Source organism: Bicyclus anynana, chromosome 2 (assembly GCF_947172395.1).
Source record: "Bicyclus anynana chromosome 2, ilBicAnyn1.1, whole genome shotgun sequence".
In the NCBI taxonomy this organism is placed as follows: domain Eukaryota; kingdom Metazoa; phylum Arthropoda; class Insecta; order Lepidoptera; family Nymphalidae; genus Bicyclus; species Bicyclus anynana.
In genome coordinates this window covers 15,950,875-15,977,575 of record NC_069084.1, presented here as the reverse complement: position 1 = coordinate 15,977,575, position 26,701 = coordinate 15,950,875, and the positions used below count along the sequence as shown (strand labels likewise).

The 26,701-nt window shown below is 37.9% G+C and overlaps 2 protein-coding genes and 1 long non-coding RNA gene across 3 annotated transcripts in view; 2 read left to right on the top strand and 1 right to left on the bottom strand.

Annotated features, from left to right (window-relative positions):
- Nucleotides 1-6,857: 6,857 nt before the first annotated feature.
- On the bottom strand, nt 6,858-12,628 carry LOC112056735 (ceramide glucosyltransferase). The gene has a single exon (XM_024097212.2). The coding sequence runs from the start codon at nt 12,319-12,321 to the stop codon at nt 11,128-11,130; it is 1,194 nt and encodes a 397-aa protein (XP_023952980.1). The 5' UTR covers nt 12,322-12,628; the 3' UTR covers nt 6,858-11,127.
- A 2,668-nt stretch (nt 12,629-15,296) lies between these two features.
- Nucleotides 15,297-16,157, top strand: LOC128198703 (uncharacterized). Its single transcript, XR_008251405.1, has 2 exons — nt 15,297-15,674; nt 16,003-16,157. It is a non-coding gene; the product is annotated as an uncharacterized LOC128198703 (long non-coding RNA).
- A 1,255-nt stretch (nt 16,158-17,412) lies between these two features.
- LOC112055993 (uncharacterized) overlaps nt 17,413-26,701 on the top strand; it is a 22,490-nt gene continuing 13,201 nt past the window's right edge. The window contains exons 1-6 of the mRNA XM_052885156.1: nt 17,413-17,650; nt 19,257-19,460; nt 20,912-21,105; nt 22,464-22,665; nt 24,711-24,806; nt 26,448-26,611. Of these exons, the coding sequence (XP_052741116.1) occupies nt 17,486-17,650; nt 19,257-19,460; nt 20,912-21,105; nt 22,464-22,665; nt 24,711-24,806; nt 26,448-26,611 (1,025 nt within the window). The 5' untranslated portion in view covers nt 17,413-17,485. The remainder of the gene's footprint in view (nt 17,651-19,256; nt 19,461-20,911; nt 21,106-22,463; nt 22,666-24,710; nt 24,807-26,447; nt 26,612-26,701) is intronic.

Sequence of the window (26,701 nt, the reverse complement as noted above, 5' to 3'; positions counted from 1 at the left end):
TGTCCACCACACGCATTGTATATTTACAGAAGTAACTAACTTTGTTTTATCTGCAATTTTATGTATTTTAAGTCCGTGGTTTTGCATTTTTTTTTTATTCTTTACAAGTTAGCCCTTGACTACAATCTCACCTGATGGTAAGTGATGATGCAGTCTAAGATGGAAGCGGGCTACCTTGTTAGGAGGTTCGGTTTCTACACGGCATCGCACCGGAACGCTAAATCGCTTGGCGGTACGTCTTTGCCGGTAGGGTGGTAACTAGCCACGGCCGAAGCCTCCCACCAGCCAAAGCCAGCATATAGATAGTGGTAAGATGACAGACCAAGAGTAACTGTCGCTCATTCAGTTTTACACAGAATCGCCTGTACAACGCTTGGTTGTCACTCTGAGGCCTCATTCGCACTAGAGTTAAAAAATCGATGCGTTAAAACCCAGCGTTGGCGGGCGTAGCGTATACATATAGCATGAAATTGCATATTTCCAACGCCCAAAGTTGAAAATGCAACACTGCTCGATAAAAAAGCCTCGTAAAAAACTCTCGTGCGAATGAGAGCCTAAGCGCTCATTCACACGAGAGTTTTTTAACACACTGTACCTCGGAGAACACGTAGAGTCGTCGTTCCAGTCATTATTATCGTTAACTTCTCTAGTTGTCGCTTCTCGAGTGAGTCATTAAATTGGGTGGTAATTATGGTGGCCAAAGACTTCCCGGTATAGAATGGCTAACGCCAGTTTCTTCATGTAAAGCTAAAGTAACAGTAAAAGTAGTAAGTAGTAAAGAAGACTTTATTTTTCAGTGAATAAGACCGTTACGTTTGATTTATGACATACCTAATACCAGGGGCGTAGCTACCGCTGTATTAGCCGTATCAATGATACGGCTAATACAGCAGTGTAAAAGCAAAGTAATCTACAATATTACCTAATCAAATCAAATCAAATCAAAATCAAAAATCATTTATTTCAAGTAGGCTCAGTTTACAAGCACTTTTGACACGTCAGTTGACTATTTGTAAAGATTCTACCACCGGTTCGGAAGGCAGGTTCTGCTGAGAAGATACCGGCAAGAAACTCAACAGTTGCTCTTTTGAAAAAGTCATACAGTATTATAATTTACAATTGATAACAATTACTGTTTACATTTCTTATAGTTTTACTTCCTGTGTGAAGGTGGAAGCTGATCCAACGGCTTCCAAGCATCTTTATCATTAAGGAACTCATCAATGTTGTAGTACCCTCGACTAAGTAAATGTTTTTTAACACATTGCTTAAAGCTATGCATTGGCAGGTCCATCACAGTCTTGGGGATCTTATTATAGAAGAGTACCTACACCCAAACCTACAAAAGATTTTTTTACTCTTTGGAGACGATATGCAGAAATAACTAACTTATGCCCGTGTCTAGTAAGACGTGGGTTTAGATGACCTTTTCGTTTGTACAAATTAATATTTTGTCTTACATAGACTATACTGTTATATATATATATTGACAGGCTACTGTTAGTATACCTATTTCTTCAAACTTTTGACGAAGGGACTCGCGTGTTTTTTCATTGATATATTGCTCTGGTGGTGCTTCCCTGGAAAAAAAATTAAAAGGTGCAGAAGTGACAAAAGTAAAAAACAAAATAGGTACTATGTGGTGAAAGAGTGAGGGTAGTGTAAATCAAAAGTTAAAGAGATTTTTTGGTATTTGCAGCTCGTCCATTGGACCCCCCAACTAATTTTGATACAGGGCCCCTATAAAGCACGCTACGCCACTGCCTAGTACTAAAGTCATACTCGATGTGCACTGTGCAGGGTTTACCAACAAATAATTTAGATATGAAGATAGGAAACGCATGTTATTTCATAACTTATTTATTTTAAACTTGCGGACGCCCGCGACTTTTGTCCACGTGGAATTCAGTTTTTCATAAATAGACTATCTAACACTGAAAGATTTTTTCAAATCGGACTAGTAGTTCCTGAGATTAGCGCGTTAGCGGAAGAAACAAACAAACAAACTCTTCAGCTTTATATTAGTAAGTATAAAGAATATATAGATATAGATACTGTGAACTCGTTTAAAATACAATGTAGCAGACATAAAAAAGTTGGTAATGAGTAAACCGGTCTTTGTGCCCACGAATGTCTACAATGAAACATTTTCATAACACTCGTCTAAAATAACTATGTAATAGCCTCGATAGTCCAGTGGTTAACCTATGTAGCTTCGTATTGGTCCCAAGTTCGAATTCTAAATCTCATCTAAATGATTACAATAATAAACCGGCCACGTGTGTGTCGAGCCACGCGCAGTGTAGGGTTCCGTAGATCAAGTTAGCACTTTAATCCCTTATGCACAAAAATACCGATAACGATACCCCACACCATGGGACAGCCGATAAAAATTCATCCTCACTTTGCATGCTAGGAAGGAGCCGCAAATTTTATTTATTTAATTTTTTTTTACCACTATATACTTAGACGTAATTAATATTCATATTTCATACCCATAACAAATTTCATCTTTCTAGTTTTAACAGACTCTTTTCAGTTATCTTACTGACAATTTTATATGTTTAGTTAACGACAAAATTAGGCTAAGGTAATTTTATCTCTTACTCTCTTATAGTCACAGAAGTGGCTTACATCACAGAAAACATATGCAAGTACGTTTGGAGTGAAAAATTGTTAGGTGTTGCGAGTCTATAGGTTATTAGTCTAAGATCATAATCAGTTTTCGCTAGAGTCTAGCCAGGCCTCCCTCCATAAGGGCTATATGGAGCTGAGACCCAATACACTACCGCAATGCGGTTTGGCGGGCTTAGGCTAAAATTAAAATAAAACGTTTTTTTCATATTTCAAATAAAAATATCTTCAATTCGAAAGACTGTATATAATTTAACGCGGTTTTTCAAGTAGAAACTTTGGTAGAGGCCATTGACCAAATGTTTGTTATAAATTGATACAGAAAGCAGTTTTCAAGGCCAAGGGAACACTGACGTAAGCGTAACGAATGATCGAATGTATTGACGGAGTTCATGATATTATATTTAATATCTCACAATAGGGTAGGTACTTACATACCTTCTTTTATAATAGACTAGACACCTGCGACTTCCGTCCGTCCGCGTGAAATTGCAATGGTACCTCACAGAACTACTGTGGTAAAGTCATAATTGGGCTGGCAATAATAATATATTGGTAACTTAGTTGGTTTAGGAGCCGTGATAGCCCAGTGGATATGACCTCTGCCTCCGGTGGGTGTGGGTTCGAATCCGATCCTGAGCGTGCACCTCCAACTTTTCAGTTGTGTGCATTCTAAGAAATTGAATATCACCTAAAAAAAGAAGAAGAGAAAACCTAAGAATTTTCTTAATTCACTACCCGAATATGGGTTAATAATGATGATAATGATAATGATAATGAACATAAGCATAGTAACGCCTCATTATATTCAATACTAGCTGACGCCGCGTGGTTTCACCCGTGTGGTTCCCGTTCCCGTAAAAATATGGGGATAATATATAGCCTATAGCCTTCTTCGATAAATGGGCTATCAAACACTGAAATATTTTTTCAAATCGGACCAGTAGTTCCAGAGATTAGCGCGTTCAAACAAACAAACTCTTCAGCTTTATAATATTAGTATAGATACAATTCTGTATAACTCCACGTTGGCAGTGGTAAGCACATTGCTGCAAATTACAATGCTTTTTAGTAATTTTCCGCGAATAAGCAGAGCGGAACGGTACTGTGAAATGTGTAGATCGATAATATTGCGAGCTTGTTACGATTTAGATCATACCACTTGAACTAAAGATATACATTAACAAATGTGTAGATGAATTTTAGAGCCGTGTTAACCCAGTGGAAATGACCTCTGCTTCCGATTCCGGAGGGTCGGGGTTCAAATCCGGTCCGGGGCATGCACCTCCAACTTTCAACTTCGAGACCTCCTGATACAGGTATTTACTTAAAGAAGGTCTCAGCTCTATTATTTAATGTACCCTAACGTTTAAAACGAATAAATTTTATTTTATTTTTGTGTGCATTTTAAGAAATTAAATATCACGTGTCTCAAACGGTGAAAGAAAAACATCGTGAGGAAACCTGCATACTAGATAATTTTCTTAATTCTCTGCGTGTGTGAGGTCTGCCAATCCGCTTTGGGCTAGTGTGGTGGACTATTGGCCTAACCCCTCTCATTCTGAGAGGAGACTCGAGGTCAGCAGTGAGCCGAATATGGGTTGATAATGATGATGATTATGAGATGAATTTTAATAGCTCAACGGTAAAGTGGTCAGACTCATCACCGCTGTGGGCTCGTACCATTTTGCCAGCTCTTCCACCTTACAGATACGCCCCTGTGCCAGAGGGTCGTGGCCATATTGACCTCAGAGTCAAGAGGTCTTTTAGTCCGTGCAATCGTACACGCCGTCTGTCCGTTTGTCACCTGTAGGCTGTAGGTATCTCATGAACCGTGGTAGTTAGACAATTGATCACAGGTAATGTATTTCGCTATATTATCAATATTACATTAGGTACAACGAATCCTAAAAAACAGAATAAAACAAATTTTTAAGGGGCCTTCCTTACAACTAACGTGTGTTTTTGCCGTTTCTAGTGATAACTTATGAATTTTAGTTTTTCACAAATCCCTTAGGAAACATGAATTTTTCCGGGATGAAAAGTAGCCTATGTGATTAACACATAGCCTACTTTTAGAGTAAAATCTATTTCCATTCTAAATTTGAGCCAAATCGGTTCAGTAATTGCGCCGTTAAAGAGTAACAAACATCCATACTAACTTTCGTGTTTATAATATTAGTAGGATGGTACTGGACTTTTTTTTTAAAAGAATATTTGTAATTTATTTTTTTAAACATGACCAATATTTCCATTTCCCTCCAACTAGTCGGGAAAGACTGTATTAGGAGTGGGTACGACAATAGACCAACAGGGCGGGGATCGAACCACCACCCCTCCTTCCTGAGTCCGACCGCTCTGACCGTTGAGCTATTGAGAATTATGTTTACTTGGCCGGTTACTATGTATTTTAAAACACCATAAAATCGTTAATTTAATACACAATATTTTTACTTGTTAGTAATCGATACAAATTATAAATCGATTCCCGTTTATCATGGCACGAATTAATTTTATGTGTAACATTATTTTTACCAAGCGTGAACACACGTTTTTAAATCACTTGTGGTGTCAACTGTACCTTTCCTGTACACACGTTCTTAGATCACTTGTGGTGTCCGCAGTACCTTTTCTGTACACACGTTCTTATTCCACTTGTGGTGTCAGCAGTACCTTTCCTTTACACACGTTCTTATTCCACTTGTGGTGTCAACTTTACCTTTTCTGTACACACGTTCTTATTGCACTTGTGGTGTCAACTGTACCTTTCCTGCACTCACGTTCTTATTCCACTTGTGGTGTCAACTGTACCTTTCCTGTACACACGTTCTTATTCCACTTGTGGTGTCAACTGTACCTTTCCTGCACACACGTTCTTATTCCACTTGTGGTGTCAACTGTACCTTTCCTGTACACACGTTCTTATTCCACTTGTGGTGTCAAATGTACCTTTTCTGTACACACGTTCTTATTCCACTTGTGGTGTCAACTGTACCTTTCCTGTACACACGTTCTTATTCCACTTGTGGTGTCAACTGTACCTTTCCTGTACACACGTTCTTATTCCACTTGTGGTGTCAACTGTACCTTTTCTGTACACACGTTCTTATTCCACTTGTGGTGTCAACTGTACCTTTCCTGTACACACGTTCTTATTCCACTTGTGGTGTCAACTGTACCTTTCCTGTACACACGTTCTTATTCCACTTGTGGTGTCAACTGTACCTTTTCTGTACACACGTTCTTATTCCACTTGTGGTGTCAACTGTACCTTTTCTGTACACACGTTCTTATTCCACTTGTGGTGTCAACTGTACCTTTCCTGCACACACGTTCTTATTCCACTTGTGGTGTCAACTGTACCTTTCCTGTACACACGTTCTTATTCCACTTGTGGTGTCAACTGTACCTTTCCTGCACACACGTTCTTATTCCACTTGTGGTGTCAACTGTACCTTTCCTGTACACACGTTCTTATTCCACTTGTGGTGTCAACTGTACCTTTCCTGCACACACGTTCTTATTCCACTTGTGGTGTCAACTGTACCTTTCCTGTACACACGTTCTTTTACTAATTGTGGTGTCAACTGTACCTTTCCTGCACTCACGTTCTTACACCACTTGTGGTGTCAACTGTACCTTTCCTGTACACACGTTCTTATTCCACTTGTGGTGTCAACTGTACCTTTCCTGTACACACGTTCTTATTCCACTTGTGGTGTCAACTGTACCTTTCCTGTACACACGTTCATTTACTAATTGTGGTGTCAACTGTACCTTTCCTGTACACACGTTCTTAGACCACTTGTGGTGTCAACTGTACCTTTCCTGTACACACGTTCTTATTCCACTTGTGGTGTCAACTGTACCTTTCCTGTACACACGTTCTTATTCCACTTGTGGTGTCAACTGTACCTTTCCTGTACACACGTTCTTATTCCACTTGTGGTGTCAACTGTACCTTTCCTGTACACACGTTCTTAGATCACTTGTGGTGTCAACTGTACCTTTCCTGTACACACGTTCTTATTCCACTTGTGGTGTCAACTGTACCTTTCCTGTACACACGTTCTTATTCCACTTGTGGTGTCAACCATACCTTTCCAACCGGAACATAGAGTAGTGCTGCTAGGCGGTAGTAATACTTCCTCCAGTGGCGGAATTACCAGCTATATTAGGGGGTTGCTAAAATGTTTTTGTCTTACAGAAATAAAGAAAACGAGTTTTGATAACGAAAATTTTAATATTTTAATCCTACTGTACGTACTTGTATATTTTAATACTTGTACAGTATTAAAATACTAAAGTTGCAATTTAATTGACAGAAATAAAATAAAATTATCACTATGATTGTGAACTAATGTATCGAATTTCAGAGATTCAGGAGTAAGGGTGGCGAAAGGGCAAAATGCCCACCACCGGTCACGGTAACCCATGTATACCCCTGAATAAAAATATATGGAGATGAAAACGAAGAAACGAACCAATCTTATGTCTTCAAAAAATGTCGTATAACTCATGCTGTATGGTCAACAAATTTTTTTGATAAAATAATGACTTCGAAGTAGAATTACAAAGATTTTTTTAGATATTTTATGTAAATTGGTGGTTAGTTAGGTAGAACCGGGGGGTGGGCATTCCCTTTTGAGCAGTATACTGGCAGCTGTCAGCCTAATTGAAATAAATGAAATTTGACATGACTTTTCACTAGGGTTGCCAACGTATGGAATAAGCAAACCATCGTATTATATAGTATTATTATAAAATAAGCAAAAAATAGACTAAGATAATTATATTTGTTGCCTATTTATTGTTATAAAAACTATTTTTATTATCAATTGGCATTTGTTGCACTTTTCAAAAATTTTGTCTAAAATGAGAGTGCCACATGGTTTATTTATCACATTTAATTTTAAAATTAATGAAAACCAACATTAAGACAGACACGTTCGGATATGTTACACATAAATTGCTTTTATAAATTTAATATCGTTGATTGCTTCTATCGAAAAATAACGTAAATAAATATAGTATTTTTGCGTTTTGTATATTTCTTCAACAGTATATAGTACGCTGATCCAAAATATACTATATATTAAAGTAATTAGTACGGTTGGCAACCCTACTTGTCACAGAAAGAAAGCTCAACCTAGAACCTACTACTAAGTAGTAAGCTAGTAGTAGGTAACCAGTAACCTATATGTAGGTTTCTCTCTATCCATCATACATTTTCCGTCATCAATATTTTAGTTCTGAAATCCAAAGATCTGATGTTTTTCTACTATTTAAAAAATTCCGTTTAGTGCAAGTAACCACTTTCAATAATAAAATTAACTCTTCAATAAAAGTTGATTGTAAGAACGTAACTTAAAAAAAATATTCTTATGAACAATTTGTAGGTATATATATTGGACGAAAAACTAATAATTGTAATAAGTAGCTGGAAAGCTATTCTACTGGGTAGAACAATAAACTCAGATATATCGCAGACATTAATTTATTATTTTATCTTTTGTTATCTTATAGTCGAAGAGACGGCGGCAAATTAAAGAGTGTACTCAATAAAAATGAAGCAACAGGAACGAGCAGGATTGTAGAACGTAAAAGAGAAAAAATATCCATTTGAAAATGTCTATGAATAATATAGACGAATGTTTATTATAACACTTAACTTAAAGTATAAATACACAATCTAATATATCAAGATACATAATATGTATTTGCATATTATCATAAGTGTAGTTAATCAAGTAAGCAGTTGTGTTTAAATTTAATTTTGTCGTCTTTATAACAACCAAAATAAGTTTGTGGACAGTGGTCAACTCATCTCTCATTTCTCAACTTAACTTCTATCTTTGACAACTGCAGCTCTAAATGACTTGAAGTAAGATTTTAGTGCTGAAATTGTCTACTGTCTTTAGATAACATAGTTCAATTTAATCAATCAATATCAACCCATATTCGACTCATTGCTGAGCTCGAGTCTCCTCTCAGAGGGGTTGGGCCGATAGTCCACCACGCTTTAACAGACTTCACACACGCAGAGAATTAAAAAAATTCTCTGCTATGCAGATTTCTTCATGAATTAATGAATGAATGAGGACTGTGAGGAATGTTTTCCTTCACCGTTTGAGACACGTGATATTTAATTTCTTAAAATGCACACAACTGATAAGTTGGAGGTGCATGCCCAGGACCGGATTCGAACCCACACCCTCCGGAATCGGAGGCAGAGGTCATATACACTGGGCTATCACAGCTATAGTTCAGTAATTTAGAAAAAATGCAATACCATTAGAATTTTACGAATCACAAGTAAACTATTTTAAAATATTTACCAGTGCACAGTAAAACCACCTGTGGTTTGTGTTGCACAATGGTTAAGTTTGGTTTTGCGTAATGTAAACATATATTAACTAATAAATAAAATGTATAAATTACAAAACACTGCTATCTAATTTTAGCCATGTTTGTTTTTATAATCTGTGCTCCAATAAGTTCCTGCCAGCTCTTCGACTATAGTACACTATAGTATACTTTGTTTATGATTCTGAGCAACATTTGCAGCAGAGAAGGAAGGGAGTCTGACTTTGGAATGTTGTATTGTCATTTGCAAATAGAATTTTTTTTAGAAAATAACTTGTCATTTTGTTTTTAAAGATCTGCTATTTTTAACAGTCAAAGCTATTAAAATAACTAGAATTATTTTTGTTATATTTGGATAATAAAATATCGATTATATCCATTCGAACTCCCCTGCTGAATATAAAAATGTTGTTTAAAAATTTAGAATACATAGCAAACACAAATGTGAATATACAGAGTGTTGTGGAGTTTTTCCCATAACTTCAAGGTTAATTATAGGACAAGTCCATTTATAGGAGCTGAACTGCATAACTAATTTTTTTCAACTAAAAAAAAACTGTTTATGTTTTCATACAAAGCAATTCAAATAGTACCAACTATCCATGTAACACTTTTATCTGTGCTTGCATTTTAAAATACATAATCATAGTGGTCAGACTGTCTCGGCACTTTACTAGTAAGCTACTTCATGATATTTATCAATTTATAAGTTTAGCTATGTCATAATAGGTTTGTGGGACACAATTTAAAATATATTTACAAAAGAAATAATTTTTACTCCGAAAGTATTCATTTTAGAACACATTTCCTTAGACATTGTTAATTAATTTTCCCTAAAGAATATAACCCTAGAGTTATGAGAAATAGTCCAGAGCACCCTGTATGTCTTTATGAATCTATGCGTATTTTATGGGGCCATTGTTTTAATACATACATAATATGTAAAACCACCATCTTTTGGTAGTCAGACAACCAAAACTTCTGGATATATTATTGTTGATTCAGATGATGACAATACAACCTTCACAACTTTCATAACCACAAAAGCATTTGAGTGATGTAAAACAAGATTGTGCTTTATGTCTCTTTACAAAAGCAAACCAGTTTTATCAACATGGCACATAAAAATATCAAAAAATAAAAAAGAAAAAAATAAACTTGTGTACTAAAATCACAACAAAAAGTGCCTTCAGACGTTTGGGTAAATTCCAGTCTTTTCTCTCTGCCACCATTCGGTGTAAATAATAAATGACCAAAAACTATTTTCACACTTTCTCTCAATAACTATGTTTACAAAATAATTTTCAACCTTATTTGGTCCCTTTTCAGACCTGAACAGTTTGGATGAAAAAAACTTCATGCCCCAAGGCCGAAGGCACATAATCAAAAATAAAAATATTCACAGTGCACTTTACAAAGCTATTACAATAGAGAGGTTAAAACCCTGTTCAATATTTAGAATGTTGCAGTCATTTTTAATACAGTAATATTATAATGTTTCAGAATTAGTCAAAGATTTTAAATAAGAAGAGGTAACAATTTGCAATAGAACATACTGAGGATGATTTTATTGTACTTTTAAGTTTTTGTATGCAACAAAAATATAAGTGATTCTTTGTCTTAAAATTAACACATATTTATAATGAGGTTAGGGCACTTTGCAGTGAGTCAGTCATTCAAACTTCCCATCTTACTAAAAGGAGTTGCATTACAAAACATATGACTCACACTCTGAATAAGTAATTGATAGAACTCCATGCACACTACACTAGACGATAAGGTCATGAATCACATTCTGTTATCATACAATTTATCATTAGCTCACCTGCTGTTAATATTAATATGTACATAATCAAATGAACTAAAATCAATATGGCAGATCAATTGTAGCAGTAATCTACAAATACAAAATTATATACACAACAAACCTTTCATCTATAAACATACAAAACTCTAAAACAAAAACAACAAGTACCATGGATCAGTTCTAAACTATAAATTAAAAATGTCAACATGCTAAAGTATAACCACAGACACTCTGGAAGCGGCACTCGGTGCCCACTTCCCACACATAATGTAAACTATGCACATCAAATTAAAGCTTTCCACAAACAGAGGGGACGGGGCTCAGAACTTGAGCTTGGGTTTGAGCTCGTGGGCCCGCCCGCCCCAGTCCAGCCGGTAACTGCGAGTCCGCCACGAGATCTGCGGGTGCAGCAGCGCGGCCGCCAGCACCAGCGGCGCGCAGCACTCGCTCCACACCCACGCCAGCAGGAACTCCACCTTGCTGAAGGGCGGCGCGCCGTTCTGCACCGAGCGCAGCATGAGCCAGTCCGACAGGAACCACAGCAGCACGTGCACCAGGAAGAAGGGCAGCGGCTCGGCGCCCAGCAGGCGGCCGGCCGCCCACGCCGCGCCCGCACCCAGCGGCAGGCACTCGCTCAGCGGCTCCAGCAGCGCCGTGGTGGGCACCATGGCGATGCGCAGGCGGGCCCAGCGCCGCAGCCGCGCCTGCATGGCGCCCACCGACTTGTCGCCCGCGTTCTGCAGCGCCGGCAGCGACGCCACGCGCATGCGCCAGCCGCGCGCCACCACCGCCTTGGCCATGAAGTAGTCTTCGGCCAGGAAGTCGCCGAAGGCCGCCAGCCCGCCCGCCTCCTCCAGCGCCGCGCGGCGGATGAGCGACGACATGCCCACGTGGCAGTTGATGCCGAGGAAGTCGGCGCCGAGGTACATGCGCGCCTGCGCCGTGCCGAAGTAGACCTTCTCGTAGGTGGCCGCGAAGCCCTCGGCGTCGTGCGCGAACGGCATCTGGTGCACGATGGCCACGTCCTCCGCCATGTGCTGCACCATGTCCAGCAGCGACTCCTCGCGCATGCGGATGCCCGAGTCGCTCACCAGCAGCAGCGGGTGGCGCGCCTCCGCGTACGCCGGCTGCATGTTGTTGATCTTGGGGTTGACGCCCACGCGCGCGCCGCCGACGAACAGGCGCGCCGCCACCGCCGGGTGCTTCTTCATGAGGCTGTGCACCAGCATCACCGCCGGATCGTGCTCGCTCTCCACGCAGAACAGCAGCTCGTACGTCGGGTAGCTCATCGTGAAGAACGTCTCCAGGTTGGAGAATAGGTTGGGGTCGACGCCGGTGAGCGGCTTCAGCACCGACACGCCGAGGTACGGCTGCTCCGGCACCGAGCGGTCCACGGTGCGGTGCAGCTTCCACTTGGAGTACGACAGAGCCATTATGTGAATGAGCCACAGGCAGATCCACGCGATCATAAAAAATATAGCGAAACCATACACTGTGTACACAATAGGGATCATAATTGTAAAATTCTTATGTCCTTTTCGCGTTCCGGCCACATAATATCGACTAGTTTTACTGTCTGAAGCCGTGCGCTATGATGCGATCGTAACACCGAACTGCAAAGGTGCGAAGCGGAGTCCGCGTACGAGAATGATTCACCGACATGCGTTATCGTAACATTTTACTCTGCCGTATTTTCTTTTCCTTTATCACTTCGATTAGATAAATCGTGTACATACTAAAAAATATATATCACACACAACCAATCACCCAGCCTCCGCTCCGCCCGTCTAGCCCTGGGGGGGGAGGACAGTTAATGACAGTTTCAATTTTCATACAAAAAATGTCAAAAGTAATTTGTACAGCCATCTAACATTCTACCCCTGAAATTTTTTCATATTTGTTTCTAAAATGTACACTAGATGGCACCTGATGGCACTAATAAGGACAATAATCTCAGACTGCCTCACTAGAAGTTGATGACGATTTAACGTGTTTTAACGTAATTAATAATTATGTCTGTTTTAATAATTACATTTAACAAATTGAAACTTAGTGTTAAATATTTTTGATGTGTAGTTTACCTCGTAATTGACAAATAAAACATCAAATCATTGTCAAGGAGTTTCTTTAGGCAAACTTCGTGACAATATTAAAAATAAATCAACCTGATTTTTGATAATTGCAGGAAGAAAATAGAGAAAAAAGTTTTACTTAGTATTTGAAAATTTGTATTAATCGGCTAAATTTGTGAGAACAAACAAAAGTTAAAGTTAATGTCAAAGTCAAAATTCATTTATTTCAAATAGGCTTAGTTTACAAGCTCTTTCGAAACGTCAGGTAATAATATTAAACTTAAGATAATGGTGATAATAATTATTCGAAAACTTAAAATTAAAGTTACGAGGGTTCCAAACGCGCCTTGGAACGAGAAGAGCCCACAACAAACTCAGCTAGGTTTATCCCTTTTTAGTCTATCACCATTTAACAATAGATATACATATAAGTAGCCTGTCATGTAATACATTTCATTTCCAAGCAATTTTGTCGTTTACTTAATCATTGACACTATAATACGACTTTTCTATAAGCTTACGTTTAATAAAAACTTTGAACTTATTGAGAGACATGCCAGTGGTTTCATGTGGCAGTTTATTATAAAAACGTATGCAATTGCCCTTAAAAAAATTGCTAATTTTTTGTAACCTAGTGTGAAGTGCAACAATTTTATTTTTATTTCTGACATTAATAGTATTGCAATCACACCTTCTTTTAAAATTGCTTACGTTTTTATGTACATATACTAAATTTTCAATTATATACTGACTATGCACAGTCAATATTTTTATTTCTTTAAATTTTTCCTTTAACGACTCTCTAGGCCACATTTTATTTATCGCACGAACTGCTCTCTTCTGCAGAACAAAGGCACTATCAATATAAGCAGCATTACCCCATAGTAAAATACCATATGACATAATGCTGTGAAAGTTGCTAAAATACATCAGTCTTGCAGTGTCTATGTCAGTTATATGACGAATTTTTAACTGCATATGCTGCTGAACTGAGTCTGTTCGAAAGATTATATAAATGTGGGCCCCACTGCAGTAAATTCGTTAGGTAAATGATGTTTCGTTATAATCCCGAACATTTAGGGTCAGAAATAGCGGATTGTAAAAGGCCTTTAGTACCAAAAAAAGAGGGCGTTACCACACGAGGGAGAGATACACAGTTTCAAGAGGATTCGGAAGTGGGTAAGATTGCCCAAGCAATGCCCACAGACCTAGACGAACTATTACAAAAGATGACCGGCATAATGAAAAATCAAACTGCGATAAGAAAAAACAGCCAGTCGCCTTCATAAGGATAGTTTAACTACGTTAAGTTTACACGTGTAGAAAGTGGAAGAAGAATCCAAAAAGATGTAGAAGATGAGAGGGCAGACATGAAGAAACGTGAAGAAACGTTACAGGTACTGCCAGGCTAACGAAGTTTGTTGAAAGGAATTACTGTTACGAAAGTAAACTACGAAATTCCGAAAGTATTCAAAATTCCACATTACGGCGGTAAGTCATCTTGGGCAGCCTTTAAATTTTAATTTGAAACGATGAAATGTTCTTGTGGGTAGGTGGGTAGACGAGGAAGCTTAGTCTGCGTTGACCACAGACATCGCTGCGAGATGAGACATTATCGATATTAGAGGCCAAATGCGATAGCGATAGTAAACGTAAAATTACTTTAATTAGGTAATACATTGTAGTCTCGGTATGGCAATAAACGTTTAGAGCACGTATACAGGGCCCAAATGAACCACCGTATCCAACGGCCTAACAACTCCAGCAATGGTCAGTGGAGATAGAAAAGCTGGTACGAAAGGCGTACCGCGTAACACCCTTCTCCATCAACAGCGGAGGCTATGCTGCTCCAGCTTGAACGAATATGCGAGAAATCGCAGTGTTGATATTTATATGTGATGTAAACAATTTGCCTGATATAAACATTAAAAGTATATTGTATATAAACTAGCATTAGGAAACCATGAAATTGTAATAAATCATTTAGCAAAGATTCTATTTTATTTAGAAGGTTTATTTCGAAAAAATAAATAAAGTTATTGCCTCTTAAATATTACGACATACTCTACAGGGGATAGCTGACATCAAGGCCTACTAAAATAACGCCATCTATGTTAGTTGACATTTTACGGTTTTTAGTTATATTGATTTTTCTACAAAATATAAAAATAAATATAACTTAAAAACCGTAAAATTTCGACCTAACATGTAATGCGTTATTTTTTTTAGTAAGCCTTGATGTCAGCTATCACTCTGTAGAGTAGTATTTTCGGGACAGCCTGTATAACTTTAATTCAGAGGGTAATTAAATAGATGGCGTTACTACGAACAGTATGACATAAAAAAAGCGAAGTTGGCTTTCTTTACCCTATATATTAATTTACTCTTTGGTCTAACTAGCACAGACGACAAAATAATGAAAACGAACTATGTAGTACATTGACTTAATACCTATAGACGTTGCCTTAAAATTATGTTAGACGTGGGAGTGAGAAGCGTATTTACGAATTTTATGAGGAAGTTGAGACAAAAAGTATTATCTTCTGTCTCTTAGGCCGTGGAGGTTTTCTTTGTTTGGCTAACTATCAGTTAGCCAAACAATTTGCTGTCAAGTTGTGCGCTGTGCGTAATTTTCTTGTTTATTATTGTTTTTTAGGTTTTTAAGATTGTTTTAATGTACTTATTAGAAAAGGACTCCATTAATAAGGTGTAGTATTATTTATAATGGGAGGATGCAGTGTTTTCAGCTGTAAAAGCCGCAAGGAAACGGAGGCGGAGGAAGAGACTTTTTACTCGTAAGTATGCAAAAAGTTTATGTTATAGTTTATAGGACAGATAAAAATATGATTGAACAAATAAATCAATAAACAATTTCCATTAAATAAAGTAGATTTTAACGAAATATGGTATTTTTTCTTAAACATAACCTCGTAAAAACAACTTGGAGTGTTGCCATGACTTTATAAAGATTTTCCACTAAACAATTTTTAATTAATTAAAAAGAAAATTAATTTTGTACTTTTCTGATGACGGATCATTAGTGCAGCTCTTAAGATCTACTTTTGCTGATACTCATAACAAATGGAAACAATATATCTAATCATATTATTAATTTTATTGCAGGTTTCCCAAGGATATACATTTTAAACAAACATGGATAATGGCTACTGGTCATCAGAATTAGCAGCCTAAGAATTTTTTTTTTAAATTCAGTTTGAGAAGGACACAATCAATATGTAATTTGGATTCTAAAAAACTAATAAAACCTCTAAAATAAATTGGATTTTTTAATTAACCCAGATAGGGGGCCGAAAATTGTCCAACAGGGAGTCGAACATTTATAATTCGTTTCGGTTCATATTTACATTCTTTGGTTTCGGCTATAGGTTAACCAACTGGTTTTACCACTTAACACGTTCGATCATCTCGTTGGACTAGTGCTGACACAAGCTTTTTACTTTGTTGAAGGGAGTTGAATTCACTACCTTAAAAAATAAATTAAAAAAAAGTTTGGGAACTTGTTTTTAAGTCATAATATTTATGTGCAAACGGTCTCAGATAAAATATTAATAAAGCTTTCTCAAAATTCAAATTTAACCAAATCTAGGGAAAATTTTAAGTAATAGCAACATTTCAGTTAAGTATTGTTGTTTCATGTGCGGCTACACGGTTGTTACATCTATAGGTATTTTATCTAAGATGTAGTAACTAGGTATGCCGAAATCGAAGAATCGATTTTTCGTGAAAATCGATATGTAGTACTGAATTGATACAGTGAATCGATATTTCACCCTTGAAAATCGACTTAGGATATTTTCTGATATTCTCGGCCATATCAAAAAAGCAAATGTTCTTTGTGAAATGATTTATCAGGTTACGTTACTATTGTGGAATTATGTTTACATTATGCAAATAGTTATACAGTTATGAAAAAAAATATTTAAAGAATTACATTATTTTTGCAAACTTGAAAAAAAAACGATTTTTATGAAATCAACCTTTTAAATATCGATTTTTTGCGATTCGATTTATTGGGATACGTTACGGCTATGTATTTTGTTTTTCATCACTAACTTAAAAAAATCGATTGCTTATAAATAGTACTTTCAAATCTTAATTTTTTTGTGATTGGTTTTATCAGGTTACGTTACGGTTATGTATGGTTACACATATCTTGTTTTTCTTTTTTAGCCGATGCGATATCTATTTTTCACATCTTCATAATAACGCCGTAATAAAGGTGTATATGAAAATTTAGCTCACTGGGAATTATTCCCCAGATTGGGGTTTATAATGCCTAAAATTACTGGACTATTATCTAGGTACTATAAATAACACCATGTAATTAACACTAGGTCTAGCGAGGCAGGTCCCTTTAAAATTAGTCTGAGGTCTTTATGATGAAAAAAAAACTAGATTCCCGATCTGTAACTCGATTAAAAAAAAGAGATTGTCTATGAATGAAAATGATTTTTTTATTGGTAATTTGGTATTCGCGCCAACTCCTGCTTATTTGAAATTTGAGTTATTTGAATGGAAACTTGTGAAATTTGAATCACAAGTTGTGTTATTGTTTAAATAAGTAATTATTTTTACTATTTAAGTAATGGAGGTGTTTAAATTATTGGAAAATGTCAAAAGTTTTAATGAATACGTTTCTTTAACTCAAAAGGTAGTCAAAAGTGTAGACTTAAAATTACAAATGTTTAGTAACTTTAACAACACTACCATGGGTGTCGCTTTGAAAAAAGCTGGATTACACGAATTACAGGTAAATAACAATTATATTATGGAATTCACGAATTACAGGTAAATAACATAAAGCAGTTAAGTTGTATTTAACTTAGAAGAACTAGGTAAACATCGCACTAAGCTATAACGAATAGCGCAACCATCTTGGTTTTTTGATTTAGGCGGGAAAAGGTATAAATTTTAATCACTTGGAAAATTGGAAATTTGAATAGGCACATTTGTTGTGATGATGACGATGCAGTCTAGTCTAATCAAAGAGTATATAATCACCACGTTTAATATGGAAGAGTTGTTACTTGAAAGTGGAAGATCATATGCTAAACCGCTTGGCGGAACATCTTTGCTGGTAACTAATACCAACCCCGGCTGATGCTTTCTAACACCGACTTTAGCAAGGGAACTGTGGTTGGTAAAGTATTGTCATCCTCTTTTCTAGCTTAGCCACAGGCTTAGCTAACTTGGCGCCCTTAAGAATGATGCATAAGTAATGATGAAATACATAAACCTAATCTATCTATAGAATTACTTATATATTTTTTCACATATGCATAATACTAGGCAAATAAAAAAAGTACTGATATTTATCTTTAATTATAATATGACATAAAAATCTTTAAAAACATTATGTCTTAACACAATATTATTTTAAATAATGAATATGTAACACAAACAAGATATGTATAATTGTATTTATTGCAAGATCTTTGTAACTATAGTGTTTTTCAGATAGCATGGGTATCTTGACAGTTAGTTTCACTCTTGAATGTTTGCTGCAATTCACGCTAATAGTACTTATTATGAACGTCATAAGGCAACTCACCGTACCCATGCTATCTGTTTCAAAACACTTAAATATTCAAAAATGTTCAAGTCAACATACTCTAGGACAGTGGACCAGTGAATCATATAATATCTTAGGATATCTTAAGGTTAATGCCAGACCCAAATTCAATGGTCTATTGTATTATTGTTTGGATAGTCCATTCTCCAAAATCTGCAGAGAAGCGCTCGCATGAAGTTCAATACTTTCCTACTTAAATTTTTTTTAAATAATATTAATTGAAATCAACTCTATGAAAAAATATCAAAGCCCGGTTATAAACCTTAAGAGTAAATATAGCCTCAATAACTCAAAGGTCAGACTCATCACAGAGGGGTGGTGGTTCGATCCCCGCCCTGTTGGTCTATTGTCGTACCCACTCCTAAGCAGGTTTTCCCCAATAATTGGAGGGGAATGGGAATATTGGTCATATTTAAAAAAAAATATATAGCAGATATTCTTTAAAAAAAAAAAACTGTGGTACTAATAAATAAATGAGTATATTACCTCAAATTAAGTCAGTGTTGTAACTTTACCATCTGACGCCCGTGGCTAATATTACATTGGATGAGACCCCAAAAAAACAATTTTTTTTGGTATCACATCCAATGTTTAAAAATGGATTTTAGTTTTTTGGGGCAAGTAGTGATGTGTGTATTGTTTAATAGTAAATTTATTTATTATTTCTCTATTATTTGTTAGGGAATTAATAAATATTCCAAATTTGAAAAACAAAATCAAACACAAATAAATATTATTGTATGTATGTGTGTGTGAAATTATAATCTGTGTATTAACTTTTCAGTATTTCAAAACTTACAATGAATGTGGTGCGACCATAATATTAATCAACTGGCTGCTACAAACACCAGCTTCCAGAGAATGGAGTCAAATTGGTAAAGAATTGACTGACCTGATCCAATACCTCCTCGTCAACTGGAAGACTGACTTGGCTTTTGATAACAAAGACTGGTGGACATTTTTGACTATAATTATCAAAATTACTAAGGTAACCACAGTAGTTATTTTTACTCAACTTCTATCAAAATGTTTTTAAATGTTCACATCATCACTATCCTCATCATCATCATTATTAGCAACCCATGCTCAGCTCACTGTTGAGCACGAGTCTCTTCTTGGAATGAGAGAGATGCTGGCCCAATGTGAATTGGCAGACTTCACATATAGAGAATTAAGAAAATTCGCAGATTTCCTCACGATGATTTCCTTGACCATTTGAAACTTGTGATATTTAATTACTTAAAATTTACAAATCTTAATATACTTAAGTTTCTGTTTGCGCTGTTAGCTTATAGGTTGCTTGCGTAACTGTAGTAGGCAATAGGTTGAAGTTTGTCATGGGGTAAGGTATGGGTAGGGGTAGAGTAGGAGAAGGGAAGATGTCGTCGTCGTCGTCATCAACCCATATTCGGCTCACTGCTGAACTCGAGTCTCTTCTCAGGAAGAGAGGGGGTAAGGCCAATAGTCCACCACGCTGGTCCAATGTGGATTGGCAGACTTCACACATAGAGAATTAAGAAAATTCTCAGGTATGCAGGTTTCCTCACGATGATTTCCTTGACCATTTGTAACATGTGATATTTAATTACTTAAAATGCACACAACTGAAAAATTGGAAGTGCATGCCCGGGACCGGATTCGAATCCACACCCTCCGGAATCGGAGGCAGAGGTCATATCCACTGGGCTAGCACGGCTCTTTGTTGGACCGCGTCCGTTAATAATTATAGTCGGATGCAATCTTTATGACGTTTCGGATATAAGCTGCGAGAGTCGCTCCGCGCAAGTAGATGAAGTACGCCAAAATCTGGGTGATATCCTGCCGCCGCGCCCCTATGTTACCGCTTATATCTAATGTTGTATTGCGCAGATTACGCACGATGTTCTGAAACGTCGTAAAAATTGCACCTGAGTATACGATGGATGCACTTTATAGATGCAAAAATGCCCTGACTAACCTAAGGACTCGACGAACCTGTAATAATTGTAGATGTAATTTTCCTTTTTATACCTATTGTGCATACTCTTGCTAAAAACCTTGTGCACGCCACTGCAATTCTACGATACTAGCGGACGCCCGCGACCTCGTCCGCGTGGAAATCAATGTAAACTTTCAACCCCTATTTCACCACTTTAGGGGTTGAATTTTAAAAATTCTTAACATTCATTATATTTTGTGCTTTTATGAGTTATGAACAAATTATAAATAAAACTGTAACTCTAAAAATGAAGGACTTTCCATACAAACTTTCAACCCCTATTACATCGCCTTCTATTTTTATTTCAGGGTCAAAAAGTACCCTATGTTTTGTCCAAGATCCCATTTACTATTGTAGCAAAATTAATCTTGATCGGTTCAGCCATTTAGCCGTGAAAAGGTAACAGACAGACAGACAGATTTTCACATTTATAATATTAGTATAGATATTCGGTTTTACAGGGCTTGTGTGAAAAGGACACCTTCATTGTCAACTTAATGCTGCAGAAGGTCGGCGAAGGTCTTCTGGAGCTGGCCACCGCCAGCCAGCCCAGCCTGGAGCAACGCCTGGCTATCATTCAGTGCTTCAACGTCATCTGCCTCCAAGCTAGTCAGCTAGTGAGGAAATCACTTACGGATCGCTTTGATACGTATTTGTGAGTTTTTCGATGTTTTGTCAATTTTGAAGTAGGTATCTATTATATTACAGCCTGTCTTGATGAGTACTGTTTACCAACAAATAAATTAGAAATGAAAGTAGAAAACGCATGTCATTTCATAACTTATTTATTAATTTATGACCAAGTTAATTATAAGATTATTAGGTGTGATTACTAGTGATTTATACCCTCATTTTTAATTTGTTTGTTGATAAAGAAAATACGGTTATGGTACAGGTAAAACTTCTTGACGTACGTTTGACGTTTGAGCTGGTGAATGCGTGACGTTACGAAAAGTGTGATCTTTGACGTTGAAAGGGAGATGTAGAGTTATGGTCTAAGATTCGTTATTAGAAATATATACCTACCCTCATCTGTTTTATTGTCATTAGAAAAAAATATAGATCATATTCACCTTGACTCATTGCACATAGGTTGCCTAGTTAAATTGTGGACAAACAATGTTATCAATTTATATTCGGCTTACTGCTGAGCTCAAATCTCCTCTCAGAATGAGAGGGGTTAAGCCAATAGTCCACCACGCTGGCCCGGGTAGGAGAGAAAAAAAAAGAATTAACGAAATCGGTTAGCTGTCCTCGAGATTTGCGCAAATCAACAAATTCAGCGATTCATTTATATAGAAAGAAGTAAAGTTGTGTCGAGTGTCATAGGCTATGTTTTTACCCCGTATTTCTACGGGAACGGGAACTACGCGGGTGAAACCGAGGAGCGTCTTATAGCGGCATTATTGTGTCTTTTTGAAATTTTGTATTATCTCTGTAACTATATAACTTATTATCATACTGCAAATGGCAAATCTTATCTCTATAATATTCTCTCGATTATTAACTCATTTTGATAAGGATTTAAGTTTAGTTGTATAAATAATGACGTAAACCTTCGTTTTTGATTTAAATAATGTATTAAAGTACAAAAGTTACTATATCTGCTAAAATATAAAAGATTATGTATGACAGAGTTGTTCCCCTTTAAAAGTTCTAAAAAAGAGTCCGCGACAGTATATAGACATATACTGTCATACATAATTTTTGAGTTTACGCGGCGCACGCAACGGAAGCTCTTTCAATAGGATAAAATCCCTCGATTTTGAAACATTCTTAATTGGTGTTCCGCTCCTATGAGTCTTAGTGTAATAATATATAGCCTATAGCCTTTCTCGATAAATGGGCTATCTAACACTGAAATAATTTTTCAAATCGGACCAGTAGTTCCTGAGTTTAAACAAACAAACACACTCTTCCGCTTTATAATATTAGTATAGATTCATCTAAATATCTTGTAAGGGTTTTGTACGTAGGTACGTACGGAACACTAAAACGCAAGTATTGTTACAGCACTCGGCTGGCGCTGTGGCTGGCGAGCTGCGGCGACGTGTGCGCGCAGTACGCGGCGCTCGAGACGCTGCTGCGGTGGACTGTGGAGCGCCAGCAGCGCGCCGCCAGAGCCGCCGCCGCCGAGCGCTGGTTCGTCGCCGCGCGCTACCCGCCCGCCGCGGTCCAAGTGTTCGTCGAGAACGAGTGGTTTCACTTCGGCAGTGTAAGTTGTGTCAGAGGGCCTAGTGGCAGTTTGATACTGTTACTGTCACGTAACGTAAACGCCAATTTTTATGGAATTGAAACAGCGCCATCTAGTAGCACTACTGCACAACTGTTTCAATTCCATATAAATTTGCGTTTACGTCAACGTGATAGTAACAGTATGAAAATATTGAAAACTCCCACTAGGCACACAGTAAGAGATCCGTATTAGAAATGACCTTCACCCATCAGTGTGCGCATGACAATTGACAGCAAACGTCAAAACGACTACTGCATTGAAAACTTCACCAATCCTCCAATCCCATATTAGTGTTGCATTTCTTGGGAAAGAATTAATATTATTTCAAAAGAATTAAAATAAATTCGTAGATTTGTTTAATCGAAAGTAGTTAAAAAAAACCATTTTCTTTTATTTCCGCCAGGGTACAATACGATATCCATACGTGTCCGTACGAGTATGTGTACGATATCCATACGTGTCCGTACGAGTACGTGTACGATATCCATACGTGTCCGTACGAGTACGTGTACGATATCCATACGTGTCCGTACGAGTATGTGTACGATATCCATACGTGTCCGTACGAGTAAGTGTACGATATCCATACGTGTCCGTACGAGTATGGGTACGATATCCATACGTGTCCGTACGAGTATGTGTACGATATCCATACGTGTCCGTACGAGTATGTGTACGATATCCATACGTGTCCGTACGAGTATGTGTACGATATTCATACGTGTCCGTACGAGTATGGGTACGATATTCATACGTGTCCGTACGAGTATGTGTACGATATCCATACGTGTCCGTACGAGTATGTGTACGATATCCATACGTGTCCGTACGAGTATGTGTACGATATCCATACGTGTCCGTACGAGTATGTGTACGATATCCATACGTGTCCGTACGAGTATGTGTACGATATCCATACGTGTCCGTACGAGTATGTGTACGATATCCATACGTGTCCGTACGAGTATGTGTACGATATCCATACGTGTCCGTACGAGTATGTGTACGATATTCATACGTGTCCGTACGAGTATGGGTACGATATTCATACGTGTCCGTACGAGTATGTGTACGATATCCATACGTGTCCGTACGAGTATGTGTACGATATCCATACGTGTCCGTACGAGTATGTGTACGATATCCATACGTGTCCGTACGAGTATGTGTACGATATCCATACGTGTCCGTACGAGTATGTGTACGATATCCATACGTGTCCGTACGAGTATGTGTACGATATTCATACGTGTCCGTACGAGTATGGGTACGATATTCATACGTGTCCGTACGAGTATGTGTACGATATCCATACGTGTCCGTACGAGTATGTGTACAATATCCATACGTGTCCGTACGAGTATGTGTACGATATCCATACGTGTCCGTACGAGTATGTGTACGATATCCATACGTGTCCGTACGAGTATGTGTACGATATCCATACGTGTCCGTACGAGTATGTGTACGATATCCATACGTGTCCGTACGAGTATGTGTACGATATTCATACGTGTCCGTACGAGTATGTGTACGATATCCATACGTGTCCGTACGACTATGTGTACGATATCCATACGTGTCCGTACGAGTATGTGTACGATATCCATACGTGTCCGTACGAGTATGTGTACGATATCCATACGTGTCCGTACGAGTATGTGTACGATATCCATACGTGTCCGTACGAGTATGTGTACGATATCCATACGTGTCCGTATGAGTGAGTGTACGATATCCATACGTGTCCGTACGAGTGAGTGTACGATATCCATACGTGTCCGTACGAGTATGTGTACGATATCCATACGTGTCCGTATGAGTGAGTGTACGATATCCATACGTGTCCGTACGAGTGAGTGTACGATATCCATACGTGTCCGTACGAGTATGTGTACGATATCCATACGTGTCCGTATGAGTGAGTGTACGATATCCATACGTGTCCGTACGAGTGAGTGTACGATATCCATACGTGTCCGTACAAGTATGTGTACGATATCCATACGTGTCCGTACTTTCAGACTGCAAGATATTTTCTCAACGAGCTCAACGCATCAAGTGACGTGGTTTCGGTTTTATGCAGAATGTTCTTAGCGGGGAATGTGCCTATTACATCGGTAAGTAGTAGTCATCAACCCATATTCGGTTCACTGCTGAGCACGAGTCTCTCTCAGAATGTGAGTGGTTAGGCCAATAGTCCCAATGTAGTCCCATGCTGTCCCAATGCAATGGCAATGATGGCGGAAATTCACATCTGTAAGTAAGCGCATTGAATTTACAAGTCGGAGGTCCTGGGTTCGAGCCCTAGCTGGGTACATTAGGGTTTTCTTAATTGGTCCAGGTCTGGCTGGTGGGAGGCTTTGGCCGTGGCTAGTTACCACCCTATTGGCAAAGACGTACCGCCAAGCGATTTTGTGTTCTGATTAGCCCGCTTCCATCTTAGATTGCATCATCACTTACTATCAGGTGAGATTGTGGTTAACTTGTGAAGTATATTAAAAAAAAGAAATACCTAGGTACCGCCAAGTAAGTGCAAGTTCTGTTTTGCCCAGAATATAATAAAATCTTAATGCTATTAATTTTTCAGATACCAGTAAGGTGCTGCTCTACACTTATAACTGGTCCAATTCTGTACATCTATACTAATATAATAAAGCTGAAGAGTTTGTTTGTTTGTTTGATTGAACGCGCTAATCTCAGGAACTACTGGTCCGATTTGAAAAATTCTTTCACTGTTAGATAGCCCATTTATCGAGGAAGGCTGTAGGCTATATATTATCCCCATATTTCTACGGGAACGGGAACCACGCGGGTGAAACCGCGCGGCGTCAGCTAGTTGAAGATATTTTGAAAAAAAATTACGTGGATGAAGTGGCGGGCGTCTGCTAGTCCTACTATCCTACTAATATTATAAACGCGAAAGTTTGTATGGATGTTTGGATGTTTGTTACTCTATAACGCCGCTACTACTGAAGCGATTTGGCTAAAATTTAGAACGGAAATAGATTTTACTCTGGATTAACACATAGGCTTTTTATCCCGAAAAATCAATGGTTTCCGGAGATTTGCGAAAACTGATGATTTTGATGATATGAATGTTTGTTACTCTTTCACGCCTTAACTACTGAATCAAATTAGCTGAAATTTGGTATTAAGATATATTATAGCCTGGATTAACACATATAAAGAAAGAAAGAAAGAAAAAAAATTTATTCAAATCTAAAAGTTACAGACAATCAGTACCCTATCCTTATGACAGCATGTCTGTCTATAACTCTTAAAAAGAAAGGGTGTACAGCTCAGCATATGCTGTGAACACGTACAAGTATAATACACGGCGCTGATTTTCAGCTGAGACCCGTGTGACGTCACCGCTTATAATTGTACAAATAAATTGAAATTAACTAAATTAAATTAAAATAAGCAGCAAATATGTGTTACATATTATAAATATATAATTTATAATTAAACTACAGATATAATGTGATACTAGTATGTAATGAAAAACGACTATGCAATTTATATATATAGGTACATTTATAATATTATGAAGTGTATGTATTTATTAATGCATAAAATATATATAGTACATAAATATATTTTATAGTATATAAATATATATACTACTTTTTATCCCGGAAAAATCCATGGTTTCCGGGGGATTTGTGAAAAACTAAATTCCACGCGGACGAAGTCGCGGTCGTCCGCTAGTTCTTACGTAAATGGTTGAGCAGTTGAGCTGTAGTTGACGTTCGCAGGGCTCGCGCGAGCAGTGGTTGGACCTGAACGTAGCGACGCGGCGCCTGACGCTCATGCTGGACCATGCTAGCCGCCGCACGCTGCGTCTCACCAGACCGCGCACCACCAGCTGCGACGCGCTCGTCGTCGGCGAGGACAACGCCGAGCTCGCCCGCATGTACACGTGAGTCACACCAGTAGCCGCCTGCCTTTACATACACTGTAATCTTTGGCCGCCTGCACCACGCGCGCGCCGGCTACTGACTGCGACGCG

Excerpts from the sequence above, each read along its gene's own strand:
- LOC112056735 (XM_024097212.2), bottom strand. The coding sequence starts at position 12,321 with ATGATCCCTATTGTGTACACAGTGTATGGTTTCGCTATATTTTTTATG.